This window comes from Oryx dammah, unplaced genomic scaffold (assembly GCF_014754425.2).
Source record: "Oryx dammah isolate SB20612 unplaced genomic scaffold, SCBI_Odam_1.1 HiC_scaffold_29, whole genome shotgun sequence".
Taxonomy (NCBI): Eukaryota; Metazoa; Chordata; class Mammalia; order Artiodactyla; family Bovidae; genus Oryx; species Oryx dammah.
In genome coordinates, this window is record NW_024070213.1 from 18,143,345 (window position 1) to 18,165,855 (window position 22,511).

The 22,511-nt window shown below is 43.9% G+C and overlaps 1 protein-coding gene across 3 annotated transcripts in view; it reads left to right on the forward strand.

The window, feature by feature from the left end:
• The window catches only part of A2ML1 (alpha-2-macroglobulin like 1), a 51,248-nt gene that overhangs the window by 11,553 nt on the left and 17,184 nt on the right, over positions 1-22,511 (forward strand). For 2 of the 3 annotated variants that reach the window (XM_040235099.1, XM_040235100.1), the window contains exons 9-25: positions 201-315; positions 1,100-1,209; positions 2,851-3,018; positions 4,929-5,153; positions 8,533-8,593; positions 9,121-9,266; positions 9,947-10,096; positions 11,166-11,360; positions 12,864-12,957; positions 13,349-13,463; positions 14,404-14,632; positions 15,176-15,302; positions 17,083-17,204; positions 18,161-18,212; positions 18,577-18,660; positions 21,680-21,856; positions 22,021-22,102. In XM_040235099.1, the coding sequence (XP_040091033.1) occupies positions 201-315; positions 1,100-1,209; positions 2,851-3,018; positions 4,929-5,153; positions 8,533-8,593; positions 9,121-9,266; positions 9,947-10,096; positions 11,166-11,360; positions 12,864-12,957; positions 13,349-13,463; positions 14,404-14,632; positions 15,176-15,302; positions 17,083-17,204; positions 18,161-18,212; positions 18,577-18,660; positions 21,680-21,856; positions 22,021-22,102 (2,252 nt within the window). The remainder of the gene's footprint in view (positions 1-200; positions 316-1,099; positions 1,210-2,850; positions 3,019-4,928; positions 5,154-8,532; positions 8,594-9,120; positions 9,267-9,946; positions 10,097-11,165; positions 11,361-12,863; positions 12,958-13,348; positions 13,464-14,403; positions 14,633-15,175; positions 15,303-17,082; positions 17,205-18,160; positions 18,213-18,576; positions 18,661-21,679; positions 21,857-22,020; positions 22,103-22,511) is intronic. The other variant, XM_040235101.1, reaches the window with a different exon arrangement.

Below are 22,511 nucleotides of genomic sequence, written 5' to 3' on the forward strand. Positions count from 1 at the left end.
AACCCTGGACCACAACTAGAGAGCCCGTGTGCCCTAGAGCCTGTATAATCACAACAGATAGCCTGTGCGCTGCAATGAAAGATCTCCTGTGTCACACCTAAGGCCAGAGCAGCCAAGTAAATAGATAAACTTAAAAAGAAGTAGAGATTAGGTTATTCACCCTCTTTCTTCTTCTTCTCTCTCTCTGATTGCCTTATTAGATTGACAAAGCAGGATGCATCTCAACTTCTGTGGCCATGTCCATGTTCAACTTCACTGGGTATTATTACAGACGAGACATCAATATCATGGCTACTGTGGTGGAGGAAGGGACAGGTAAGTGGGATGTTCCTTGCTTCATTAAGAAAAGGGAAGGGAAAAGAGTTACCCAAGAGAGACACCCTGTACAGTCAAAGCTATGGTTTTTCCAGTAGTCATGTATGGATGTGAGAGTTGGACCATAAAGAAGGCCGAGTGCCAAAGAATTGATGATTTCAAATGGTGATGCCGGAGAAGACTCTTGAGAGTCCCTTGGACTGCAAGGAGATGAAACCAGTCGATCCTAAAGGAAATCAACCTTGAATATTCATTGAAAGGACTGATGCTGAAGCTACAATACTTTTGCCACCTGATTCAAAGAACCAACTCATTGGAAAAGCCCCTGATGCTGGGAAAGATTGAGGGCAGTAGGAGAAAGGGGTTGACAGGATGAGATGGTTGGATGGCATCACTTACTCAATGGACAGGAGTTTGAGCAAACTCCTGGAGTTAGTGAAGGACAGGGAAGCTTGGTGTGCTGCAGTCTGTGGGGTCGCAAAGAGCTGGACATGATTTAGTGACTGAACAACAACAACTCGGACGACTCAAGACTCACCTTCATCAGTGCTTAGAAGGGACTCCGTTCTAAGTTCACAGTCAATGGGCAATGTCAGATTTCATCTGCCGTCCATTCCCTATTTCCCCAAAAGTTTGGGAAGGAGGAGTTGGTTTAGATCTTTGGTCAGAATGATAGTCATCTTCTCACTTCCTGCGGCACCGTCCTTTCAGGTAGTCTTATGTTAAACATGAAGATGAGGATGTTAGGTATTTAGATCATCATACATCTGGCTTCCCTCTGCAGGAGTGGAGGCCAACACCACTCAGGATATATACATTTCTTCACAAATGGGATCCATGACCTTCGAAGACACCAATGACTATTATTTCCCCAATTTCCCCTTCAGTGGAAAGGTATGTTGACACTCCTCTCTGCTCAGACAAAAAATGCTTAACCACCCTGTCAACTCCTTCCTGAACACATATTAACTTAGCATTTTTCTAAGTACTCTATATGTATTCACTTTAATCTGTACAACAATCCTGAATTAGACATTATTATTGGCCCCATTTGACAGACAAAAAGGCTGAGACACAGAGAGGTTAGTGAAGTTAGATGATTTTCCCAAGGTTATACAGCTCATAAGTGGTAATTATGGTCAGAGCTAGGCAGCCTGCCTCTAGAGCAACAGTCCCCAACCTTTTCTGCACCAGGGACTGCTTTTGTGGAAGATGTGGGGGGGGATGGTTTTAGGATGATTCAAGTGGATTACATTCATTGTGCACTTTGCTTCTATTATTAGTACATCAGCTCTACTTCAGGATCAGCAGGCATTAGATCCTGGAGGTTCAAGACCCCTGCTCTAGAGTATGTGCTTAACTCCTGGCACTGTGTGTCCTTAATCTCACGTGACATGTGCCTTAAATACTAGTGTGACTTCAGTGACCCTCCCAATGCCAGGGGTTCCCCTCCTCCTGTGTCAGTCTTTGAATTTTAGAGCTGCAAGTTACCTGGTGAGATCATCTAGTCTGAGTTTCTGCATCTAGGCAAGGTTAATATCAAACTTCCTGCCACAGAGAGCCACTTATGGCTCCTTAAGCATCGTCTTTAGAGATTTAAAAAATTGTAGTGTCTTCTCTCTGATTCCTAGCATTCCACCCCTCTCTCTAGCTTATCTTCTTCACTTCCCAAATAATTGTTGAACACCATACTATTGTACATATTCAGATCTGTTGTTCCTTGGTCATCTCTTCTTTAGGCCAAGCATAGATCCATACTGTCTTAGAGCCTAAGGATTATACAATTTAGGAGTGGAAGAGGATGCTCTGTAGGAAAATGAAAGCAAAAAAATATACAGAGCTTTGGCAGCAGGGTATGAAAAAAAGGAGCCCTGATGTTTCCTAAGCCATGTGGCAAATCTACTTCTTTTGTGTTCATTCATTTGTTTTTTTTTAACATTTTATTTTGTATTGAGGTATAGCTGATTAAAAGTGTTGTGATAATTTCAGGTGAACAGCAAAGGGACTCAGGCATACATATACATGTATCCATTCTCCCCCAAAGCCCCTTCCCATCCACTGTTACATTATGCTGCCACATAACACTGAACAGAATTCTCTGTGCTATACAGTAGGTTCTTGTTGGTTATCCATTTTAAATATAGCAGAGTGTACATGTCCGTTCCAAACTCCCTAACTATTCCTTCCCCACCACAGCCTTAAGTTGTGAGCCTCTAAGTCTGTGAGCCTCTGTTTTGTAAGCAGTGCCTTTGTGTCATTTCATTTTAGATTCCACATATAAGGGGGGTTATATGATATTTCTCCTTCTCTGTCTGACTGACCTTACTCAGTATGACAATATCTAGGTCCATCCTACGTGTGGCAAGTCTACCTCTGCTCCAGGTCAAGCTACTTCTGTGTGTTTCTCTGTTCCTCGCAGAGCCTCATTTCCGACTCTCCGCGTCACATTTACCTTTTTCTGGACTCTTTCCTGAAATGTCTCCTTAGAATTTTGAATGCACTGCACACCTGACTCTAATGACCTTCACCCCTCAGATAAGAGTGAAGGACCACAAGGGCTCCCTCCTCAAGCATCATTCAGTGTACCTGGTGATTGGTGGAGAAAATGGAAACATCAACCAGATCCTAACGACTGACAACAATGGCCTCGCTGCCTTCAATCTAGACACGGCTAATTGGAATGGGAAAAGCATTTCTCTGGAGGTAAGCACTGGGAGTTCCCCTTTCCAGCACAGAAGGCCATCTGAAGGAAAACTTCAGAATGTCCTTGTTTCTCTGTCTGCCCTCCCGGTAAGTCCATCACCCCACTTACTCACCAGTTCTGCCTTCCCCTTGACAGAAAGTTTTTCTTAGACACCACCATTTTTAATTCTCATCAAATAAATGACCCTTCAAATTAAAAAAATTGCTATTTCTATTAATTCATTTTATAACTTAACTGCCTCTCTATCTGGTTCTCTATTTGAAATCAGATTCAGTTCAGTTCAGTTGCTCAGTCGTGTCCGACTCTTTGTGACCCCATGAATCACAGCACGCCAGGCCTCCCTATCCATCACCAACTCCTGGAGTTCACTCAGATTCACATCCATTGAGTTAGTGATGCCATCCAGCCATCTCATCCTCTGTTGTCCCCTTCTCCTCCTGCCCCCAATCCCTCCCAGCATCAGAGTCTTTTCCAATGAGTCAACTCTTCGCATGTCAAATTAGGGAGGAAAAAATGGTTCAGAATCATCTTCTTCCTCTTACTCCCCCTTTCCTTCTTCTTATTACTCATAAAAACAGCAAAGAGAATTCTAGATTTTGCACAACTTGGAAGGTTATTTGTACCAGTTATCAATTGCTGCTTCACAAACAACTGCAGGGTAATTCCCTGGCTTTCCCATGGTTAGGATGTGCTTTCACTGCTGAGGGTGATGGGTTCAATCCCTGATCGGGGAACTAAGAAACCAAAACAAAAAAACAAACTACAGAACTTCAGTGTTACACAACAGGAAGTATTCACTGGTCTTGTATCTGGGTAGTCTGATGGCAGCTCTGCCCATCTTGTGGAGTTCCTTATGTCTGTGGACCAGCTGACTGTAGGCTTGCACTCCACATGTCTCATGATCCGCTGAGACAGTCCAGGTATACCAATGGTTCAGTGGGTAAAGAGTCCACCTGCAATGCAGAAGACACAGGGGATGTAGGTTCGATCTCTGGGTCAGGAAGATTCCCCTGGAGGAGGATATAGCAGCCCACTTCAGTATTCTTGCCTGAAAAATCCCATGGACAGAGAAGCCTGGCGGGCTACAGTCCACAAGGTCTCAAAGAATCGGACACAACTGAGTGATTAAGCACATACCCATTCTCATGGCAGTGAAGAGATGCAAAAGACATACAAAGACTTTTCTGAGCCTCTACTTAGCTCACATGTTTGAATATCCATTCTCCAAAACAAGTCACCTGGTGGGTCCACAGACCAAAAGGGTCTATGATTCCTTGGTAGAGGATGTTGCTATGGGGAAGGAGGAAGAACTATAGCCCATAAGCAAATCCGTACTATTTCTGTTGTGACTAATTTGCCTATTTCTGTACTCTAGGCATCACTCAATCACTCCTCTTAGAAACGATTATTTTCAGTCTTTTTTTGTATGTGTGACTGTTCGGCACGTGGGATCTAGTTCCCTGACCGGGGATCAAACCCATGCCCCCTGCATTGAAAGCATGAAGTCTTAACCACTGGACCACCAGGGTAGCCTGATATTGATTGATTGATTGCTTTTCAGTCTTATTATCCTCTGTATCTAGTTTTCTTAGATTTGAGATACAGTCTTTAATGTCTTAGTCAAACTTGTCTCTCCTTTGCATCAGTGTGTGAAGGTGTATCATCGACAATTTTCTATTACCTGACAGCTATAATTCAGCTCTTATTTTACACCCTGACATACCACGATGTTGCTTCAAGTAACCACTGTTATGGAGTCCTCAAACATTCTTGGTTGGACCTCCAGTGAAATATCTACACACCACTCTTAAGCAGTACAGATTTGAGAATCACAACAGCCCTGCCGGGTGGATATAGTTGGGGTACATGCCTTTAAAGGTCTTTTTTTTCCTCTCTCTCTCTTTCTCAGGGCAGGTTCCAATTGGAAGAAACATATGATCCAAAACAAGTGCCTCGTTACTACCAAAATGCCTACCTGCACGTGCGGGCTTTCTACAACACGACTCGCAGCTTCCTTGGCATCCGTCGATTGAGTGGCATCTTGGAATGTGGCCGGCCCCAGGAAGTGCTGGTGGATTACTACATCCATCCAGCTGATGCAGAGCCTGACCAGGAAATCACCTTCTCCTACTATGTGAGACTGGGAGACGGGGGCTGGAAGGAAAGGGAGTAAGGACAGTGAGTCAGAGCAAGTGAACAGTCTGGATAGAGATATAAGACGGGACTTCCTTGGTGGTCCAGTGGTTAAGACTGCTTTGCCAAAGCAGGGAGTGCAGGTTCAGCCCCTGGGTGGGGAACTAAGATCCCACAGGCTGTGAAGTACAGCCAAAAGAGTCTTTTAGAAAGCTGTAATGCAAGCCATATAGGTAATTTCTAAATCTTTATTTGCCACATTAAAAAATTGAAATAACGGGGGTAACTAACTTTTAAAGGATATTTTATCTAACCCAACATATGATCATTTCCACATGAAATCAACATTAAAAATCATTAATAAATATTTTACATTTTTTTGTTTCACCCGTGTAGCAAAGTATGCATTAGAAATTCAAAGTATGTATTTTATACTTAAAGGAGTTTGGACAAGTCACATTTCAAGGGCTCCAGGAGTCATATGTGCCCAGTGGCTGCTGCTGCTGCTAAGTCGCTTTAGTCGTGTCCGACTCTGTGCGACCCCATAGACGGCAGCCCATGAGGCTCCCCCGTCCCTGGGATTCTCCAGGCAAGAACACTGGAGTGGGTTGCTATTTCCTTCTCCAATGCATGAAAGTGAAAAGTGAAAGTGAAGTCGCTTAGTTGTGTCCGACTCTTAGCGACCCCATGGACTGCAGCCCACCAGGCTCCTCCGTCCATGGGATTTTCCAGGCAAGAGTGCCATTGCCAGTCCCATCACTTCATGGCAAATAGATGGGGAAACAATGGAAACAGTGACAGACTATTTTTTTGGGCTCCAAAATCACTGCAGATAGTAACTGCAGCCACGAAATTAAAAGACACTTACTCCTTGGAAGAAAAGTTATGACCAACCTAGAGAGCATATTAAAAAGCATTACTTTGCCAACAAAGGTCCGTCTAGTTAAAGCTAAGGTTTTTCCAGTAGTCATGTATGGATGTGAGAGTTGGACTATAAAGAAAGCTGAGTGCTGAAGAATTGATTCTTTTGAACTGTGGTGTTGGAGAAGACTCTTGAGAGTCCTTTGGACAGCAAAGAGATCCAACCAGTCTATCCTAAAAGAAATCAGCCCTGACTATTCATTGGAAGGACTGATGCTGAACTCCAATACTTTGGCCACCTGATGCGAAGAGCTGACTCATTTGAAAAGACTCTGATGCTGGGAAAGATTGAAGGCGGGAGGAGAAGGGGACGACAGAGGATGAGATGGTTGGATGGCATCACTGACTCAAAGGACATGAGTTTGAGTAAGCTCCAGGAATTGGTGATGGACAGGGAAGCCTGGCGTGCTGCAGTCCATGGGGCCTCAGAGTCAGACATGACTGAGCGACTGAACTGAACTCCTACCTTTATGCTTAAATGAGTTTGTTGATTCTTATTTCTGCTCAAAGCTCCTTTAGTGCTTGCTTCATTCTACCGTGTTGATATAGGTATAGAAGATGGGATGACATGGGTAATGAGATTTTGAACAGGAGTCCAGGGAAATTGTGTGAGGAAATAATACCAGGAATTAATGAGAAAATGTTGTGGACACGGACTGAAAGGGAGCAGGGTGGGTGGGTGGGAGGGAGACTGAGGAGAGGATGGGGACTCAGAATAAATTTCCTTATGTGTTTCATTGGTCAGTGTTTTAAAATAGATAATATAGGGTTAACTTTGATAGCAACTTTGCTGGAGAAATATGATTACAATTTGTAGTCTGAAAAAAATGTATAAAGACAAGCAGTTTGGTGCCTTGCCTGGTGGTCCAGTGGTTAAGAATCTGAGCTTCCACTGCAAGGGGCATGAGTTTGATCCTTGGTCAGGGAAGTAAGATCCTGCATGCCCTGCTGTGTGGCCAAACCCCCCCCCCCCCCAAAAAAAAAACAAACAAAAAGAAAAACCAAGACTAACAGTTTTACTGGTCACCATGAGTCTAATTCCTCAGGAAGTCCTCAAGAACTGGACTCATGTGAACCTCGGGTTTGATGGTCCAGATTTTTTTAATTCCCTTATCATCTTCTTAAAGCCTCGGAGAGATTTTCTCCCCCTAAATCATTTCAGTGTCCCCATCAATCTAAAACAATCATCCAAATCACAGAATGAGGAGGGGTGGGTGGGAAATAATAAGGCAGAGTTATAATATATGTACTGAGGTCAGGACAGAAGTGTGGGAGGCTTACGAGAAAAGTGGAATTGGAGCAGATCAGTGCGGACTTGACTGAAGCCTGAGGATCTGGCCTACTTAGAAACCATTGCACTGAGTTCATTTTCAAGGGAGAGGGAACAGGAAGGGAGAGATAAAAAGAGATTTCTTGCCAGAGAGTCAAATGGCAGAGGACTCAAGACAGTTCAAGATGCATTCATTTCCACTGAATTCTTTAAAAAATTTTTTATTTATGTATAGTTGTTCTACAACGTTGTGTTAATTTCAGGTATTCAATTACACACACACACATGTATATATATTCTTTTTCAGAGTCTTTTCCTTTGGAGGTTATTACAGAGTATTGAGTAGAGTTCCCTATGCTATACAGTAGGTCCTTGTTGGTTATTTATTTTATATATAGTAGTGTGTATATATTAATCCCAAATTCCCAATTTATCCCCACCCACCCCCCACCTTTAACTTCCACTGAATTTTGAATTGAGTGATAATTTTTTTTAAGTTGTAAAAACAGAAACAGACTCACAGAAATAGGGAACAGACTTGTAGTTGCCAAGGGGGAAGAGACTTGTTGGAGGGATAGATTGGGTGTTTGGGATTAGCAGATCCAAACTATCATATATAGAATGGATAGACAACAAGGTCCTATTGTATAGCACAGGGAACTATATCCAATCTCCTGGGATAAACCAGAATGGAAAAGAATATTAAAAAAAGAATGTATATATGTGTATAACTGAGTCACTCGGCTGTCCAGCAGATTGGCACAACATTATAAATCAACTATACTTCAGTAGAAAAAAATGTTTTTTAAAGAAGGTTGTAAGGATGGATTTTAGTGGACATTATGTTATAAGGATCATAAAAGAATAAAACCTAGAGATCTTCAAGAAATGGTGTCAGCTATCTGTTGTGAAGAATGGTTTTTGTTCTGTCTGGTTCCAAAGCCATGGTGGCCTGTGTCTCCTTTCACCCATCCCCTGGTTCTTTGCAGACCCCCAGCTGGAGGAAGAGTCATCAGAATTCTGGGTACCATCAGACATATGACAAACTTAAGGGTGCTCCCCAAAGTACTTACCTGACTCCTGAACTATGAAAGAAGCCTCTCCTTACAGAGAGATGTAAGGATTGGACTAAGGCTAAACTTCTCTAACTTCTATGTTGTTGATGATTTTTATTTTTTCTCTTCTTTAGTTAATAGGGAAAGGAAATTTGGAGATGGAGGGGCAGAAACACCTGAAGTCCAGGATGCAAGGTGACTGTTCATGAATCTCTTGGGAGACTCAAACTTTAAATTTCCAGTTGAATTGGTTTATAATGCTTTTCAGATCTCCTTTGTGGTAGTTTCCTTCTACTTTTTGTATATTCATTCTGTTAATTTTTGAGAATTTGATATTGAAACACCAACTGAAAATCTTCATTTATCTACTTAAAAATAATTGTAATATATAGTGGAACTACATGTAACTTTGCTCTGTGTTTTCCAAGTCTCCTGTAAATTTACATTACATTTGTAATGTAAAATTGTTTTTACATTGATTCAACAAACAAAAAAGAAAGAAAAAAGAAGAGAGACAAGAAAAAACTTTAAACTTCTAGGAAACAGTTCTTATACTAGAAGCAAGAGCAGGAATAGCAAGAACAGAACAATAACCACAGATTGGAAAAAATGAGAAACAATTTGCCCATGGTTGGCTCAGGGAGAAGTGCAGACACAGGGTTGGATGTCACTGGTAGGTGAGCCTGTACTCTCATGCCTGAATATCCCCTCTTCTCTTTCAGGACTGAAAGGCTCCTTCTCTCTCCCACTGATCTTCAACTCCAGATTAGCCCCTGATCCTTCCCTGGTGGTCTATGCCATTTTTCCCAGTGGAGGTGTCATAGCGGACAAAATCCAGTTCTCTGTGGAGATGTGCTTTGACAATCAGGTAAAATGGCAGTTAAGGCGGGTGAAGGAAAGGTCTGGGCAGAGAGAGGGAGCTTGTGTATCCTGGGGGTGGAGGGAGATAAGGCAGGGCCAATGGGAAAGGCAGGGGAGAATGTTGAAGCTAGATGTCATGTTCTATATCTTTAGTATGGTTTGTTGAACTGTCTCTCCTGCTTCTTTTAAAAGGTCATGCTGGGAAGTCACATGTTCTGTAGACCTATTCTATAAATCCTCTTTCTACTTTCCATCTTTTAAACTTTCTGTATTATTTTACTGTGCTGCTTACTTTTTCCAACTGTATCACAAGACACTGCTTCTAAAGGGCAAGACTTTACAAAGAAAAATCAGTATAAAAGTGGAGGACTTGGGGGAATTTTCTGGCAGTCCAGTGGTTGAGACTTCATCTTCCAATGCTGGGGGTTTGGGTTCAGTCCCTGGTCAAGGAGTTAAAATCCCATATTCTTCATGGCCAAAAAACCAAAATATTAAACAGAAGCAATATTGTAGCAAATTCAATAAAGACTTTAAAAATGATCTGGATCAAAAAAAAAAAGACAAAGCGACTCTAAAAGAAAAGTGAAGGAGTGGGCTGGGGACTGCACTTAGGGCATGTGGCTGATGACTGTTTCTCCTCCTCTCCAGCCTGACCTGATCCCCGTGTTGTCCTTTTCTCTTCCCCAGGTTTCCCTTGGCTTCTCACCTTCCCAGCAGCTTCCAGGAGCAGATGTGGACCTTCAGCTGCGGGCAGCCCCTGGGTCCCTGTGTGCAGTCCGGGCTGTGGATGAGAGTGTCTTGCTGCTTAGACCAGAGAGCGAACTGAGCAATCGCTCGGTGAGTGGCCTGCTGACATGGCAAGAGGGGGTCAACAGAGAAGATAGACCGGCTGCATCAGGATAAGAGATGGAGTCCAGGAAGCAGGAAAGAGAGTCTCAGGGAAACAGTGGAGGCAAAGTTGGGGTGGACATGAAGGTAGAAATGATGATATGGGAAATTCCTGGAAATCCAGTGTTTAGGACTCAGGGCTTTCACTGCTAGGTCCCAGGTTCAATACCTGGTCAGGGAACTAAGATCCTGCAAGCTGCTTGGCATGCCCCAGCCCCCAAAAACACGATATGAGAACGGCATGGTTAATATGATCATAGGGATCAGGAAAGATGAAATAGGAGATAAAGATCAGATTATGAGAAAAGATGAACTAGAGGAAGGGGCTTAGGATGGAAGAAATTAAAAGATGCTTACTCCTTGGAAGAAAAGTTATGACCAACCTAGATAGTATATTCAAAAGCAGAGACATTACTTTGCTGACTAAGGTCTGTCTAGTCAAGGCTATGGTTTTTCCTGTGGTCATGTATGGATGTGAGAGTTGGACTGTGAAGAAGGCTGAGCACCAAAGAATTGATGCTTTTGAACTGTGGTGTTGGAGAAGACTCTTGAGAGTCCGTTGGACTGCAAGGAGATCCAACCAGTCCATTCTGAAGGAGATCAACCCTGGGATTTCTTTGGAAGGAATGATGCTAAAGCTGAAACTCCAGGACTTTGGCCACCTCACACGAAGAGTTGACTCATTGGGAAAGACTCTGATGCTGGGAGGGATTGGGGGCAGGAGGAGAAGGGGACGACAGAGGATGAGATGGCTGGAAGGCATCACTGACTCGATAGACGTGAGTCTGAGTGAACTCTGGGAGATGGTGATGAGCAGGAAGGCCTGGTGTGCTGCGATTCATGGGGTCGCAAAGAGTCGGACCCGACTGAGCGACTGAACTGAACTGAACTGAACTGAGGACAAAGAATACAAGGACAGCAAACTGTGCCCACAGAAGCTGAGAGAAGTGATTTCACTGTGTCAATATTTCATTTGCCTAAGGAAAAAAGATTAATTTCCTTTCCTGTCTTTTCTCAGGTCTATGGGATGTTCCCATTCTGGTACAATCACTACCCCTATCAGGTGGCTGAATACAACGAGTGTCCAGGGTTTGATCATTGGAACTTTCCACAGCCCCTTATTGAGCCAGTGCCCGAGGAGCGTTGGAACAACCGTCTTGTCATGTGGAGGCCTCGGCTCTCTGAAGAAACAGATGTTTTCAGTTTTTTCCAGGTCGATGTTCTTACCCATTTTGTTCTCATAGAAACAATGGTGGTGGGCGGGGGAAAGGAAAATCCATATCGACAAAAGCATGTGGGCTCAGGTGGGCACTGACAGGGGCAAGATCTTGAAAGAAACTCCTGGTGGGCAAGGAGCTCCTCTTGGTTCTTATGCTTGAAGAAGTTTCCCACATGTGAGGCTATACGCCTATCCTCTCTCTGGGGTCTGCAAACATTGACTTCCATGGGATCAGTATAGAAGGAAAAAAAAAAAAAAACAAGGAAAGGTAGACCAGAAGTCTCCTACTATTACAAAAGATTTTGCATTTATTGTATCAGCAAAGTTTGGGGATGCTTTGGCCCATGTCTGGCCGTTGGTTCTCTGAGGTCAGGAAGCAGGTCTTGTTCTATCTTTTTGTTCTCTCTAATAGTTTATCCTTCAATATATTTTTGAGCCTGATCCACTCAATATATTTTTATTGAATTGATCAAGTGGATATGGTCTCTGCCCTCAGAAAATTCATTTCAAATCAAATAGTAAGGATACAGTGACTAATATTTGGAAGAAGTATTAAACATACCGAACAATGAAGAACGTGGAATACTACTATTGAGCCAAAAAAAGAATGAAATCTTGTCACTTGCAACAACCTGGATGGACCTTGGGGGCATTATGCTAAGTGAAATAAGTCAGATGGAGAAAGACAAACCTTGTATGATCTCACTTATATGTGGAATTTAAAAGCAACAGTTAACAACCGACTCATAGATACAGAAAAGAGACTGTAGTTGCCAGAGATGGGATATAGGGGGCGGGCAAAATGGGTAAATGTGGTCAGAAGGTGCAAGCTTCCAGTTGTGAAATAAACAAGTCTTGGGAATGTAATGTACAGCATAGTGACTATAGCTAGTGATACTGTATGTTGTTGTTTAGTTGTTGTTGTTGAGTCCAACTCTTTTACGACCCCATGGACTGTAGCCTGCCAGGCTCTTCTGTCATGGGATTTCCCAGGCAAGAATGCTAAAGTGGGGTGTCTTCCTGACCCAGGGATCAAACTTGAGGCTCCTGCATTGCAGGTGGATTCTTTACTTCTGAGCCCCTGGAGAAGCCCAATGATATTGTGTAGCATACTTGAAAGTTGCTAAGAGAATAGATCTTAAAAGTCCTCATCACAAGAAAATAATTTTTTGTAATTATATATGGTAATGGATGTTAACTAGACTTATTGTGATGATCATTCTACAAAAACATATGCATATGTGTGTATATATACATGCATAATACATGCATACATATGTATATAAATACAATGAAATAAGTTTCACTGAGAGACTTTCATGATGGCTGGAATAGAAGTGAACCAGTCTTGGTGGCTGAGTATAGGTCTCACAGTTAATAGGCAAAGAATGTGTTGGTTCAGTCCTTTGAGGGTGAAATTTCTAGGCAGTAGCCCTTGTAGTAAGGGAGAGGACCCCCTCTAACACTTCATTATCTGGTCCCTTTGGTGCCTATCAGGACGTGGGCCTGAAAATACTGTCCAATGCCAAAATCAAGAGGCCAATAGATTGCAGTCACCAGAATTTAAGATACAGCGTTATGATGGCTAGAGGTAAGCTGCCTCTGATTCACTGAAATATTTAGAATCACGGAACTCTGAAAGCTCCCTCTTTGCCTCCTCTTCTTGCCCTGAGCCTCTAGCCAGGATGATAATGGATTGTGGGTTATAGATGCAGGCAGTTTCCCCAAGGATTTCACTCTCTTTCTATGGGGTGGGCTTTTGAAGCCTGGAGTTCTTATCTATTCATTCTCTGGCCAAACATCCCCACCTGTCACTTTCCCTAATAGCCTTGTGACCAGTCAGTTCCTCAGTGGTCCTTCCTCCTCATCTACGACTTGCATGTTCTCCGCTTCCCTCTGAATGTCTTGCTAGTAGTCCCTCTACTTTGACTTATCAGGTGACACAAGTCTTCTGCTTTTCCCCTTCTTCCTGGTCTCCTTAGCAGAGAATGATGTTCATCCAGAGGCTTTCAAGCCAGCTCCATCAGTTCAGCTGGAAGAGTCTCAGGTTCGCCAGTACTTTCCAGAGACTTGGCTGTGGGATCTGTTTCCTGTTGGGTAAGTGATACCTCAAAGGTATAACAAGATTATATATATACAGTGTGGAGTCAGGAGAGAACCCAGACTCAGATAATTTTTAAAAATTAATTAATTTGACTGTACTGGGTCTTAGTTGTGGCATGTGGGCCCTTTAGTTGCAACATGTGGGATCTAGTTCCCTGACCAGGGATCAAACCCAGACTACCTGCATTGAGAGCTAGACTCTTAGCCACTGGACCACCAGGGAAATCGCAGACTCAGATAATTTCTAATGAACCCAAGTCTCAAACCAGAGAATAGCAAGGAAAGATAAGAAAGCCTTCTTAAGTGAACAATGCAAAGAAATGGAGGAAAGTAATAGAATGGGAAAGACTAGACATCTCTTCAAGAATACTGGAGATACCAAGGGAACATTTCACACAAAGATGGGCACAATAAAGGGCAGAAAGAGCAAGGACCTAACAGAAGCAGAAAAGATTAAGCAGAGGTGGCAAGAATAAACAGAAGTCTCAAGCCAAGAAGGTTTAATGGAAATACGAGAATGTTTTTCTTTCCCTGGATTCTTAAACAATTGTATACAATCATTCAAAACAAATCCACACATCTTCACATTTGCATAGTGCAGACAGGGCAGGGCCACACCAACAGAAAGGCACATCTTGATGTTAGTTTAGTTTGTGCTCACTCCTTTCCTGCTTGTCCTGACAAACCATAAGGATGAGTATTCTCACAGATTCGGAGGGCACTGGGCTGTCTTACAGATACGTTTACACACATACCGCCTCCCCCAATCCTCAGACCCACGCTTTTCCTATTCTTGTACAGCCTCACCTGAAGACTCACAGTCTTGAGATTCACTTAGGCCTCCAGTCCAGTTGCTTTCCCCCACCATGCACAAGAGCAGCAAAATAGTCACTTCTGTAGGTGAATTTGTAGCTGAGTTCTTGTGTCCTCGCAGCTACTCGGGACAGGAGTCTGTCCACATCACCATTCCTGACACCATCACCACGTGGAAGGCCATGACTTTCTGCACCTCCCAGTCCAAGGGTTTTGGCCTCTCACCCACTGTTGGAGTGACTGCTTTCAAGCCGTTCTTTGTTGATCTGATGCTCCCTTACTCAGTGGTTCGTGGTGAATCCTTCCGTCTGACTGCCACCATCTTCAATTACCTGAAGAAGTGCATCAGGGTAAGAGCTGGGGATGTAGGAAGCAGGTATCAGCCCCTACACTGGAGGCATACCCATCTCCCCAGAGAAAAAGATGAGACATCAGTGTCTTGGCCCTCCCGTCTTCCTAACCTTCTGGGCATTGTCTGCTTTACTCATATCCTTTATTATTTTTTAAAACTTATTTTAGTTAATTGATTTATTTTGGCTGTGCTGGGTCTTTGTTGCCACTTGGGCTCTCTCTGGGAGGCTTTCTCTAGCTGCAGTGAGTGGGGGCTACTCTTCATTGTGGTATGTGAGCCTCTCATTGTGGTGGCCACTCTTGTTTTGGAGCACAGGCTCCCTGCAGGCTTTAGTAGTTGTAGCACGTGGGCTCAGTGGTTGTGGCTCCTGGGCTCTAGAGCACAGGTTTGTGGTGCATGAGCTTAGTGGCCCCTTGGCACATGGGATCTTCCCAGACTAGCGATCGAATTTGTATCTGCTGCATTGGCAGGCAGATTCTTAACTGCTGGACCACCAGAGAAGTCCTATTTATATCCTTTATCTTCCAAATATCCTCTTTAGGTTCAGACTAACCTAGCTAAGTCAGAGGAGTACCGAGTGGAAAAGCAGACAGACCCTCAGGCCTCCACCTGTCTGTGTGCTGACGAAGCAAAATCCTATCACTGGAACATCACGGCTGTCAAACTGGGTAAGAGCAGGACGTGGCAGGTAGGCAAGGAGAGAACCGAGGTTAGGAATGCTACCCTTCCCTCTACTACATTTGCTTTGTTTTCTCCTTCCTCTCTGTATATTTGCCTCTATTTTTCTCCCTCTTAAGTCTAGGTTATAAATAAATGAGCAAACATTCTTTGATAGATGACTCCAAATTATTCACCTCGGACTATTTCAAGTGTGAAAGGGCGAGCTTTTAAAATTTACACCAAGGACTTCCCTGGTGGTCCAGTCGGTAAGGCTCCACACTCCCAATGACCAAGTTCAATCCCTGGTCCGGAAACTAGATCCCACATGCTGCAGCTAAGAGTTCACATGCCACAGCTAAAAAAATACCCCATGTGTCCTGCCTGTCACAATGAAGAAGATCAAAGATCCCAGGTGCGGCAACTAAGACCCAGTACTACCAAATAAATAAATATTTTAAAAAATATATTTATGCCAGGACAAGGGATATAGTTTCTTGTTACTAGTCAGACACTAACTATGGGCCAGGCATTGTCCTAACTGTGTAACATTAATTAACTCATTTAATCATCACAATTTGGGTTTCCCTCATGGTGCAGTGGTAAAGAATCAACCTGCCAGTTCAGGAGACACAAGAGACCCAAGTTCTATCGTTGGGTTAGGAAGCTCCCCTGGAGAACGCAATGGCAACCCACTCTAGTATTCTTGCCTGAAAAATTCCATGGACAGAGGAGTCTGGTGGGCTATAGTCCATGGGATCCCAAAGAGTTGACTGGTCGTGTGCACATGTGGGCACACACACACACACACACACAATCATCACAATAATCCTTTCAGATGTCATTTGCTCTCAGATTAAATCCTTGCAACTCAAATTGTGATCTTTGGGTGAATTAGTGATCTACTGCTGCTTAACAAATTACCCTAAAATTTAGCAGCCTTAAAGAACGTTTATTATCACAATTTCTGTAGGTCAGTGATTGGTATGGTTTAGCTGAGTGCTTCTTGCCCAAGGCCTCTCATGATGTTCAGCCAGGGCTGTGTTCTCCTCCAAAGATTTGCCCAGGAGAGAACTTACGTCTAGGGTCATTCCAGAGCCTCTGATCCTCATGGGCTGTTAGACTGAAGGCTGCAGTTCCTGGCCTCAGGTGTTGGTTGGTGGGCTCCCTCTGTTTCCTAACCCATGGCTCTTCCCACTGGACTGCCTCCTGAGTGGCTCAAGGGGAAAAGGGAACCCAAGACAGAGCTGCAGTCTTTTTTTGGCTGTGCTGGATCTTCATTGCAGCTTGCGGACTAAGTTGCTCTGCAGCATGTGGGAACTGAATTCTCCAACCAGGGATCGAACCCACATCTTCTGCACTGGAAGATGGATTCGCAATCACTGGATCACCAAGGAAGTCCCTGCAGTCTTTTTTTAACCAATCTCAGAAGTGACATCTCACTGCTTCTGCTCTATCCTCTTCTTTAGAAGTGAATCACTAAATTCATCCCACAAGCAAGGGGAGAAGATGACAGAGCAGGGTAAATATCAGGATGCAGGGGTTGTCAGGGCCCCTTAGAGGCCACCTACCACACTAGACCAGCATCAGTGACTCCTGGAAGCTTCTTGGAACTGCAGACTGTGGGCCACACCCCAGATCCATTGATGCAGAGCTCTTATTGTAACAAACCAGAGCCGCAGGTGACTTGCATGCATCAAGTTTAAGAAGCAACAGTCTAGTGGGGAAGAGACCTCACTGGTACCTGTGCCAATGGGGCCAATATCTTCCTTTCTCCCTCTTTCTTCTCAGGTCATGTAAACTTCACTATCAGCACAAAGATTCTGAACAGCAATGAACTCTGTGGGGGCCAGAAGGCGTTTGTTCCCCTAAAGGGTGGGAGTGACACACTCATCAAACCAGTTCTGGTCAAGGTGAGTTTTCTGCAGGTCTAGCTTCAGAGGCAAAGGCAGCTACCAAGCCAGGGATGTTCAGCATGTGTCCGACCACATCAGTGAATCTGTTGCACCATTCTAAGTCCAGCTGCCATCAGGTAGCTCACCTTTATCCTTCCCTGAGCCGTTTCTGCTCTTAACTACTTGCTAAACCCACACCGATGGCCTATGAAAGTGTCTAATAGAGTACCTGTACTTTTTTTTTTAAGAAAGAAATGGAAAATTTTATTCAAGCCAGATTTGAGGATTATACCCTGGGAAGAGCTTCTCAGAAAGCCCTGAGAACTGTCCCGCACTTTGGAAGTCAAGGCACAGTTGCATGAGTTTTCTTTGAGACAGAAGACTGTATATCAAATGATACATTATTGACAATTTACATAATCTGGATATAAGGGTCATCATAGCGGGTCATGTGACCCCTTATAAGATTAAGAAGGAATGTTATCTTTTTTAAAAAAAAATTGGAGTATAATTGCTTTACAACGTTGTGTTAGTTTCTGCTGTACAGCAACACGAATCAGCTGTATGTATACATACGTCCCCTCCTTCCAACTCCTCCCTCCCACCCCTCTGATACTTGGTACTTTGGAGACACTCAACGAATGTTAGTTTCTCCTATGAAAATCCCTGTGTCAGCATTAGCTGCGTCACATCACCATGAATTCCATTGCCTGGTCCTGTCTCCTAGAAGTGTCCCAAACTTGTCTTTAACTCTAGCCCAGAAAGAATCTTACAGAGAGGCCCCTTCCTGGGTTGAAAAGGAGTCCTTCTGAAAGTCAAAGAGAAGCTCTGTTCTCTCCAGTTGTGAGCGAAGCCCTCGGGGCACAAGCAGGGCCTCTTTTTCCTGTTTCCCTTCCCTTTCCTATCCCCCCAGGGCCACCTGCCCTGATATTAATCTAGTTATTCTCACCCATCCTTGTCTCTTTTCCTGTCAGCCGGAAGGAGTCCTTGTGGAGAAGACACACAGCTCACTGCTGTGCCCAAAAGGTGGGTGAACACAGAGAGGGGTTGATGTGAGAATTCCCTTAGCAACAGATTTTCTTAGGCAAAAGGAGGAATCTACAGGAAAAGGAAAAAATAGGAAAGTCTAGGGGTGCCATTCCCAGGGGAGCCAACTAGCAGAGAGGCAGGAAAAGAAGAGAAATCGTACAGTACATTATGGTGCTGGCTGGAATTTATTTTTAGCAAAGACCACTATGAATAGTAATAAAAAAAAAAATCTACCTCCAACCCACAGAAAGCAGTGGTTACAGAAAACCCTGGGTGATGGCAAGTGTTTCTATGGTTTGGGCTTGAGAAGCGCCACTACTTCCACCTTTCTAGTGTTTTACCCTTTCTCTGCCCCTCACAGGAAAAGTGGTTTCAGAATCCATCTCCCTGGAGGTCCCTGAGGATGTTGTTCCTGATTCGGCCAAGGCTTATGTCACTGTAATGGGTAAGCAACCAGCTATTCTTAGCTCAAAAAGGAAAAAGTGGGGCCAGCAGCTCTCAAGGTGTGGTGTGAGTTGAAGCCTATGGACCTACCTGAAGGAAGGTGTGGAGGACTAGAGGAGACAAAGGAAGAAGAGCTTATTTTACAAACTGAGCGCGTACAGCCTATGCAGTGCGGATGGGATTATACAGACATATACCCAGTTAAAACCAGAAATGAGGGACTGTCCCAGCGGTCCAGTGGTTAAGACAACCTGCATCCACTGCAGGGGGCCTGGGTTTGATCCCTGCCCAGGGAACTAAGATCCCACATGCCATAAGCCAGGACCCAAAAAACACAGAAACAAAGACCAAAAACAGAAAAGAGACTGGGAAGAGGAGGTTAAAGCTCATTAAGTTTTACATGTATTTAGGTTTAGGTCTATAAATTGAGTAGAGGGGAGACAAAATGTTTGTGGTAACCATTTAAGAATAAGAACTTTATTCATTTGAATATAATTTTGGAAAGATTCAAGCATGTTTAAAAGGGCATGCCACTTCTTTGGGCAAGGAGAGGGAGCAAATAGGAAAACATGAGCTTGAAAATTGTAAAATTGTATCAAACTGGTTTAGGATCTCAGTTATGCCATTTAATAGCCATGTGACTTTGGATAAGTTAGTGAATGATTTTGGTCCCTCTTTTCCCTTCTGTAAGACAGGGATAATAACCTACCTCTCAGGATTGGTATAAAGATTAAATATAATATAATATCAAGTTCCCGGCACAGTATCTAGCACATAGTCGAAGGCTATATGTGTTATTCTTTCTTTACTCTTACCCCCTTCCCTGATCCCTTCCAGGTTAAAATGTCCATTTTTTTCTGCGTTTGATTCTAGTATAGTACTCACCATCCTGAATTATAACTCACTATCTTTCTGTGTCTTCCACATTGCATCGAGGACTCCTTGAGGATAAGGGTCCTGTCTATTTATTTACTTAAATTTTTTTTATTATTATTATTTTTTTTGGCTGCCCTGGATCCTCGTTCCTGCACGAGCTTTCTCTTCCTCTCTAGGTGTGCGCAGGCTTCTAATTGTGGTGGATTCTCTTGTTGCAGAGCACGGGCTCTCGGGTGCCCGGGCTTCAGTAGTTGTGGTGCATGGTCTTAGCTGCCCCGTGGCATGTGGAATCTTCCCATATCAGGGGGATCGATTCCACACATTGGAAGGTGGATTCTTTTTTTTTTTTTAAGTGGAGATTAATTGCTTTACAACATTGTGTTGGTTTCTGCCATACAAAATGTGAATCAGTCATAACTAGGCATATGTCTCCTCCTTCTTAAACCTCCCTCCCATCCCCTACCCCATCCTACTGCTCTAGATTGTCAGAGCACCTACTTGAGCTCCCTGTGTTATAAATCAACTTCCCACTAGCTCTCTGTTTTACATATGGTAATGTATATGTTTCAGTGGCAGGCGGATTCTTAACCACTGGACCACCGGGGAAGTCCCAAAGGCCAGTTCTTTTTCATTTTTGTTCTTGGAGCAGTTCTTGCAGTTGACATTCAGGACATATTTAGACATTCAAATTGAGCTCAATGACTGAAATGAAGATGTTCATGAATCACTTACATCAGGCTTCCTGGCTTGTGAAGTATATGGAGGGGTCGGGAAATTTAACGTGGAAAAGCATGCCAGGGGGATGTGTGTGTCTGAGTGAGACGCGATGATTCGAAAGGTGATGTAGTTATATGCAGTGGAGGCACTTAGAGACTGAGACTAAGGATTGCAGGTTTTGTTACATCCCTCATCAGCGTTTTAAAGCCTTGCACTCCTTCAGGTGGCCTATGGACCTGTCTGTGTACTCCAGTACTTGTACATACCTAATGTTATAGTACTATGTTATAATTGCTTATAATAAGTTAGAATAGTGATGTAGGGACTTCCCTGGTGGTCCAGCAGCCAAGACTCAGAGCTCCCAATGTAGGGGGCCCAAGTTTGATCCCTGGTCAGGGAACTAGAGCCCACATGCTGTAACTAAAAGTTCACATGCTGCAACTAAAGATCCTGAATGCTGCAACTGAGTCCCAGAGCAGACAAATAAATAAGTAAATATTAATATTAAAAAAAAATTGTGGGACTTCCCTGGTGGTCCAGTGGGTAAGAATCCATCTTCAGTGCAGGGAAAGTGAAACGTGAAAGTGAAAGTTGCTCAGTCATGTCTGACTCTTTGTGAACCCATGGACTATATAATCAGGCCAGAATCCTAGCGTGAGTAGCCTTTCCCTTCTCCATGGTATCTTCCCAACCCAGGGATGGAACCTAGGTCTCCTGCATTGTAGGCAGATTCTTTACCAGCTGAGCCACAAGGAAAGCCCAAGAATACTGGAGTGGGTAGCCTCTCTCTTCTCCAGGGGATCTTCCTGACCCAGGAATCAAACTGGGGTCTCCTGCATTGCAGGCAGATTCTTTACCAACTGAGCTATCAGGAAATTTGGGTTCAATCCCTGGTCAGGGAACTAAAATCCCATATGTCTCTGGGCAACTAAGCCCACATGCCACAACCAAAGCATAGCCAAAAAAAAAAAAAAGAAAGAAAGAAAGAAAAAAAAAAAGCCAAAACAAAAGAATTGCAGTGTATTGTAATTGCTTGCCCCACTGACTACGGGCACTTCGAGGTAGAGACTGTTGTACCTGGGGTCACAGAGTAATGACTCACAAAACGGTAAGTAATATGTGTTCTTTGGAGGGCTTCTCAAGTGGTGCTAGTGGTTAAGAACCCGTCTGCCAGTGCTGGAGACATAAGAGATGTGGGTTCCATCCTTGGGTAGAGAAGATCCCCTAGAAGAGGGCATGGCAACCCACTCCAGTATTCTTGCCTGGAAAATCCCATGAACAGAGGAGCCTGGTGGGCTACAGTCCATGGGTTCTCAAAGAGTCAGACATGACTGAAGTGACTTGGCACACATGTATTCACTGAATGATAACTCTTCAGGGTCCCTGCTTCTCCCACCATCTTCTCTCCCTCTCCTTTTGGACCCCAGGAGACATCATGGGCACAGCCCTGCAGAACCTGGACAACCTGGTGCAGATGCCAAGAGGCTGTGGGGAGCAGAACATGGTCTTGTTCGCGCCTATCATTTACGTCCTGCAGTACCTGGAGAAGACAGAGCTGCTGACGGAGGAAATCTGGTCTCGAGCAGTGGGCTTCCTGAAGCTGGGTGAGCTGGCTCACCCTTTCTTCTTGGACACTTGCTTTGGGGCCTATGGTTGGGTTATTAAGACACAGGGAATTTTGGTGTCTGAAGTGTCCCTCATCCTTGCAAGCCATGGGAGTGTTTTTTGAAGTTGTTGCTCTCCTCTAAAACCACGTCTGGCTTCCCAGGGTACCAGACGGAACTGATGTACAAACACAGTAATGGCTCCTACAGCGCTTTTGGGGAGCAAGATGGAAATGGAAACACATGGTAATGTTGCCCAATTCTCAGTGAGTCCTGCTCCCCAGAGAATAATTCCAGAACCCTTTGGAATTATTCCTCTACCCTCCCCTGCACCTCATTCTTGCTTTCTATCCTTTACCACTTAAACATATTTTTAAAATTAATTTTATTTTTCTATTTATGGCCGTGTTGGGTTTTTGTTGCTCTGTGGGCTTTTTCTAGTTTCGGTGTGTGGGGTTTCTCTTGTGGTGTATGGGTTTCTCTTGTGAAGCACAGGCTCTAGGTGTGGGCTCAGCAGTTGTGGTACATGGGCCTTAGTTGCACTGTGACATGTGGAATCTTCCCGGACCAGGGATGGAACCCATGTCCCCTGCATTGGCAGGTGGATTCTTATCTGCTGTGCCACCAGGGAAGTCCTCCTCTACCACTTTAATAC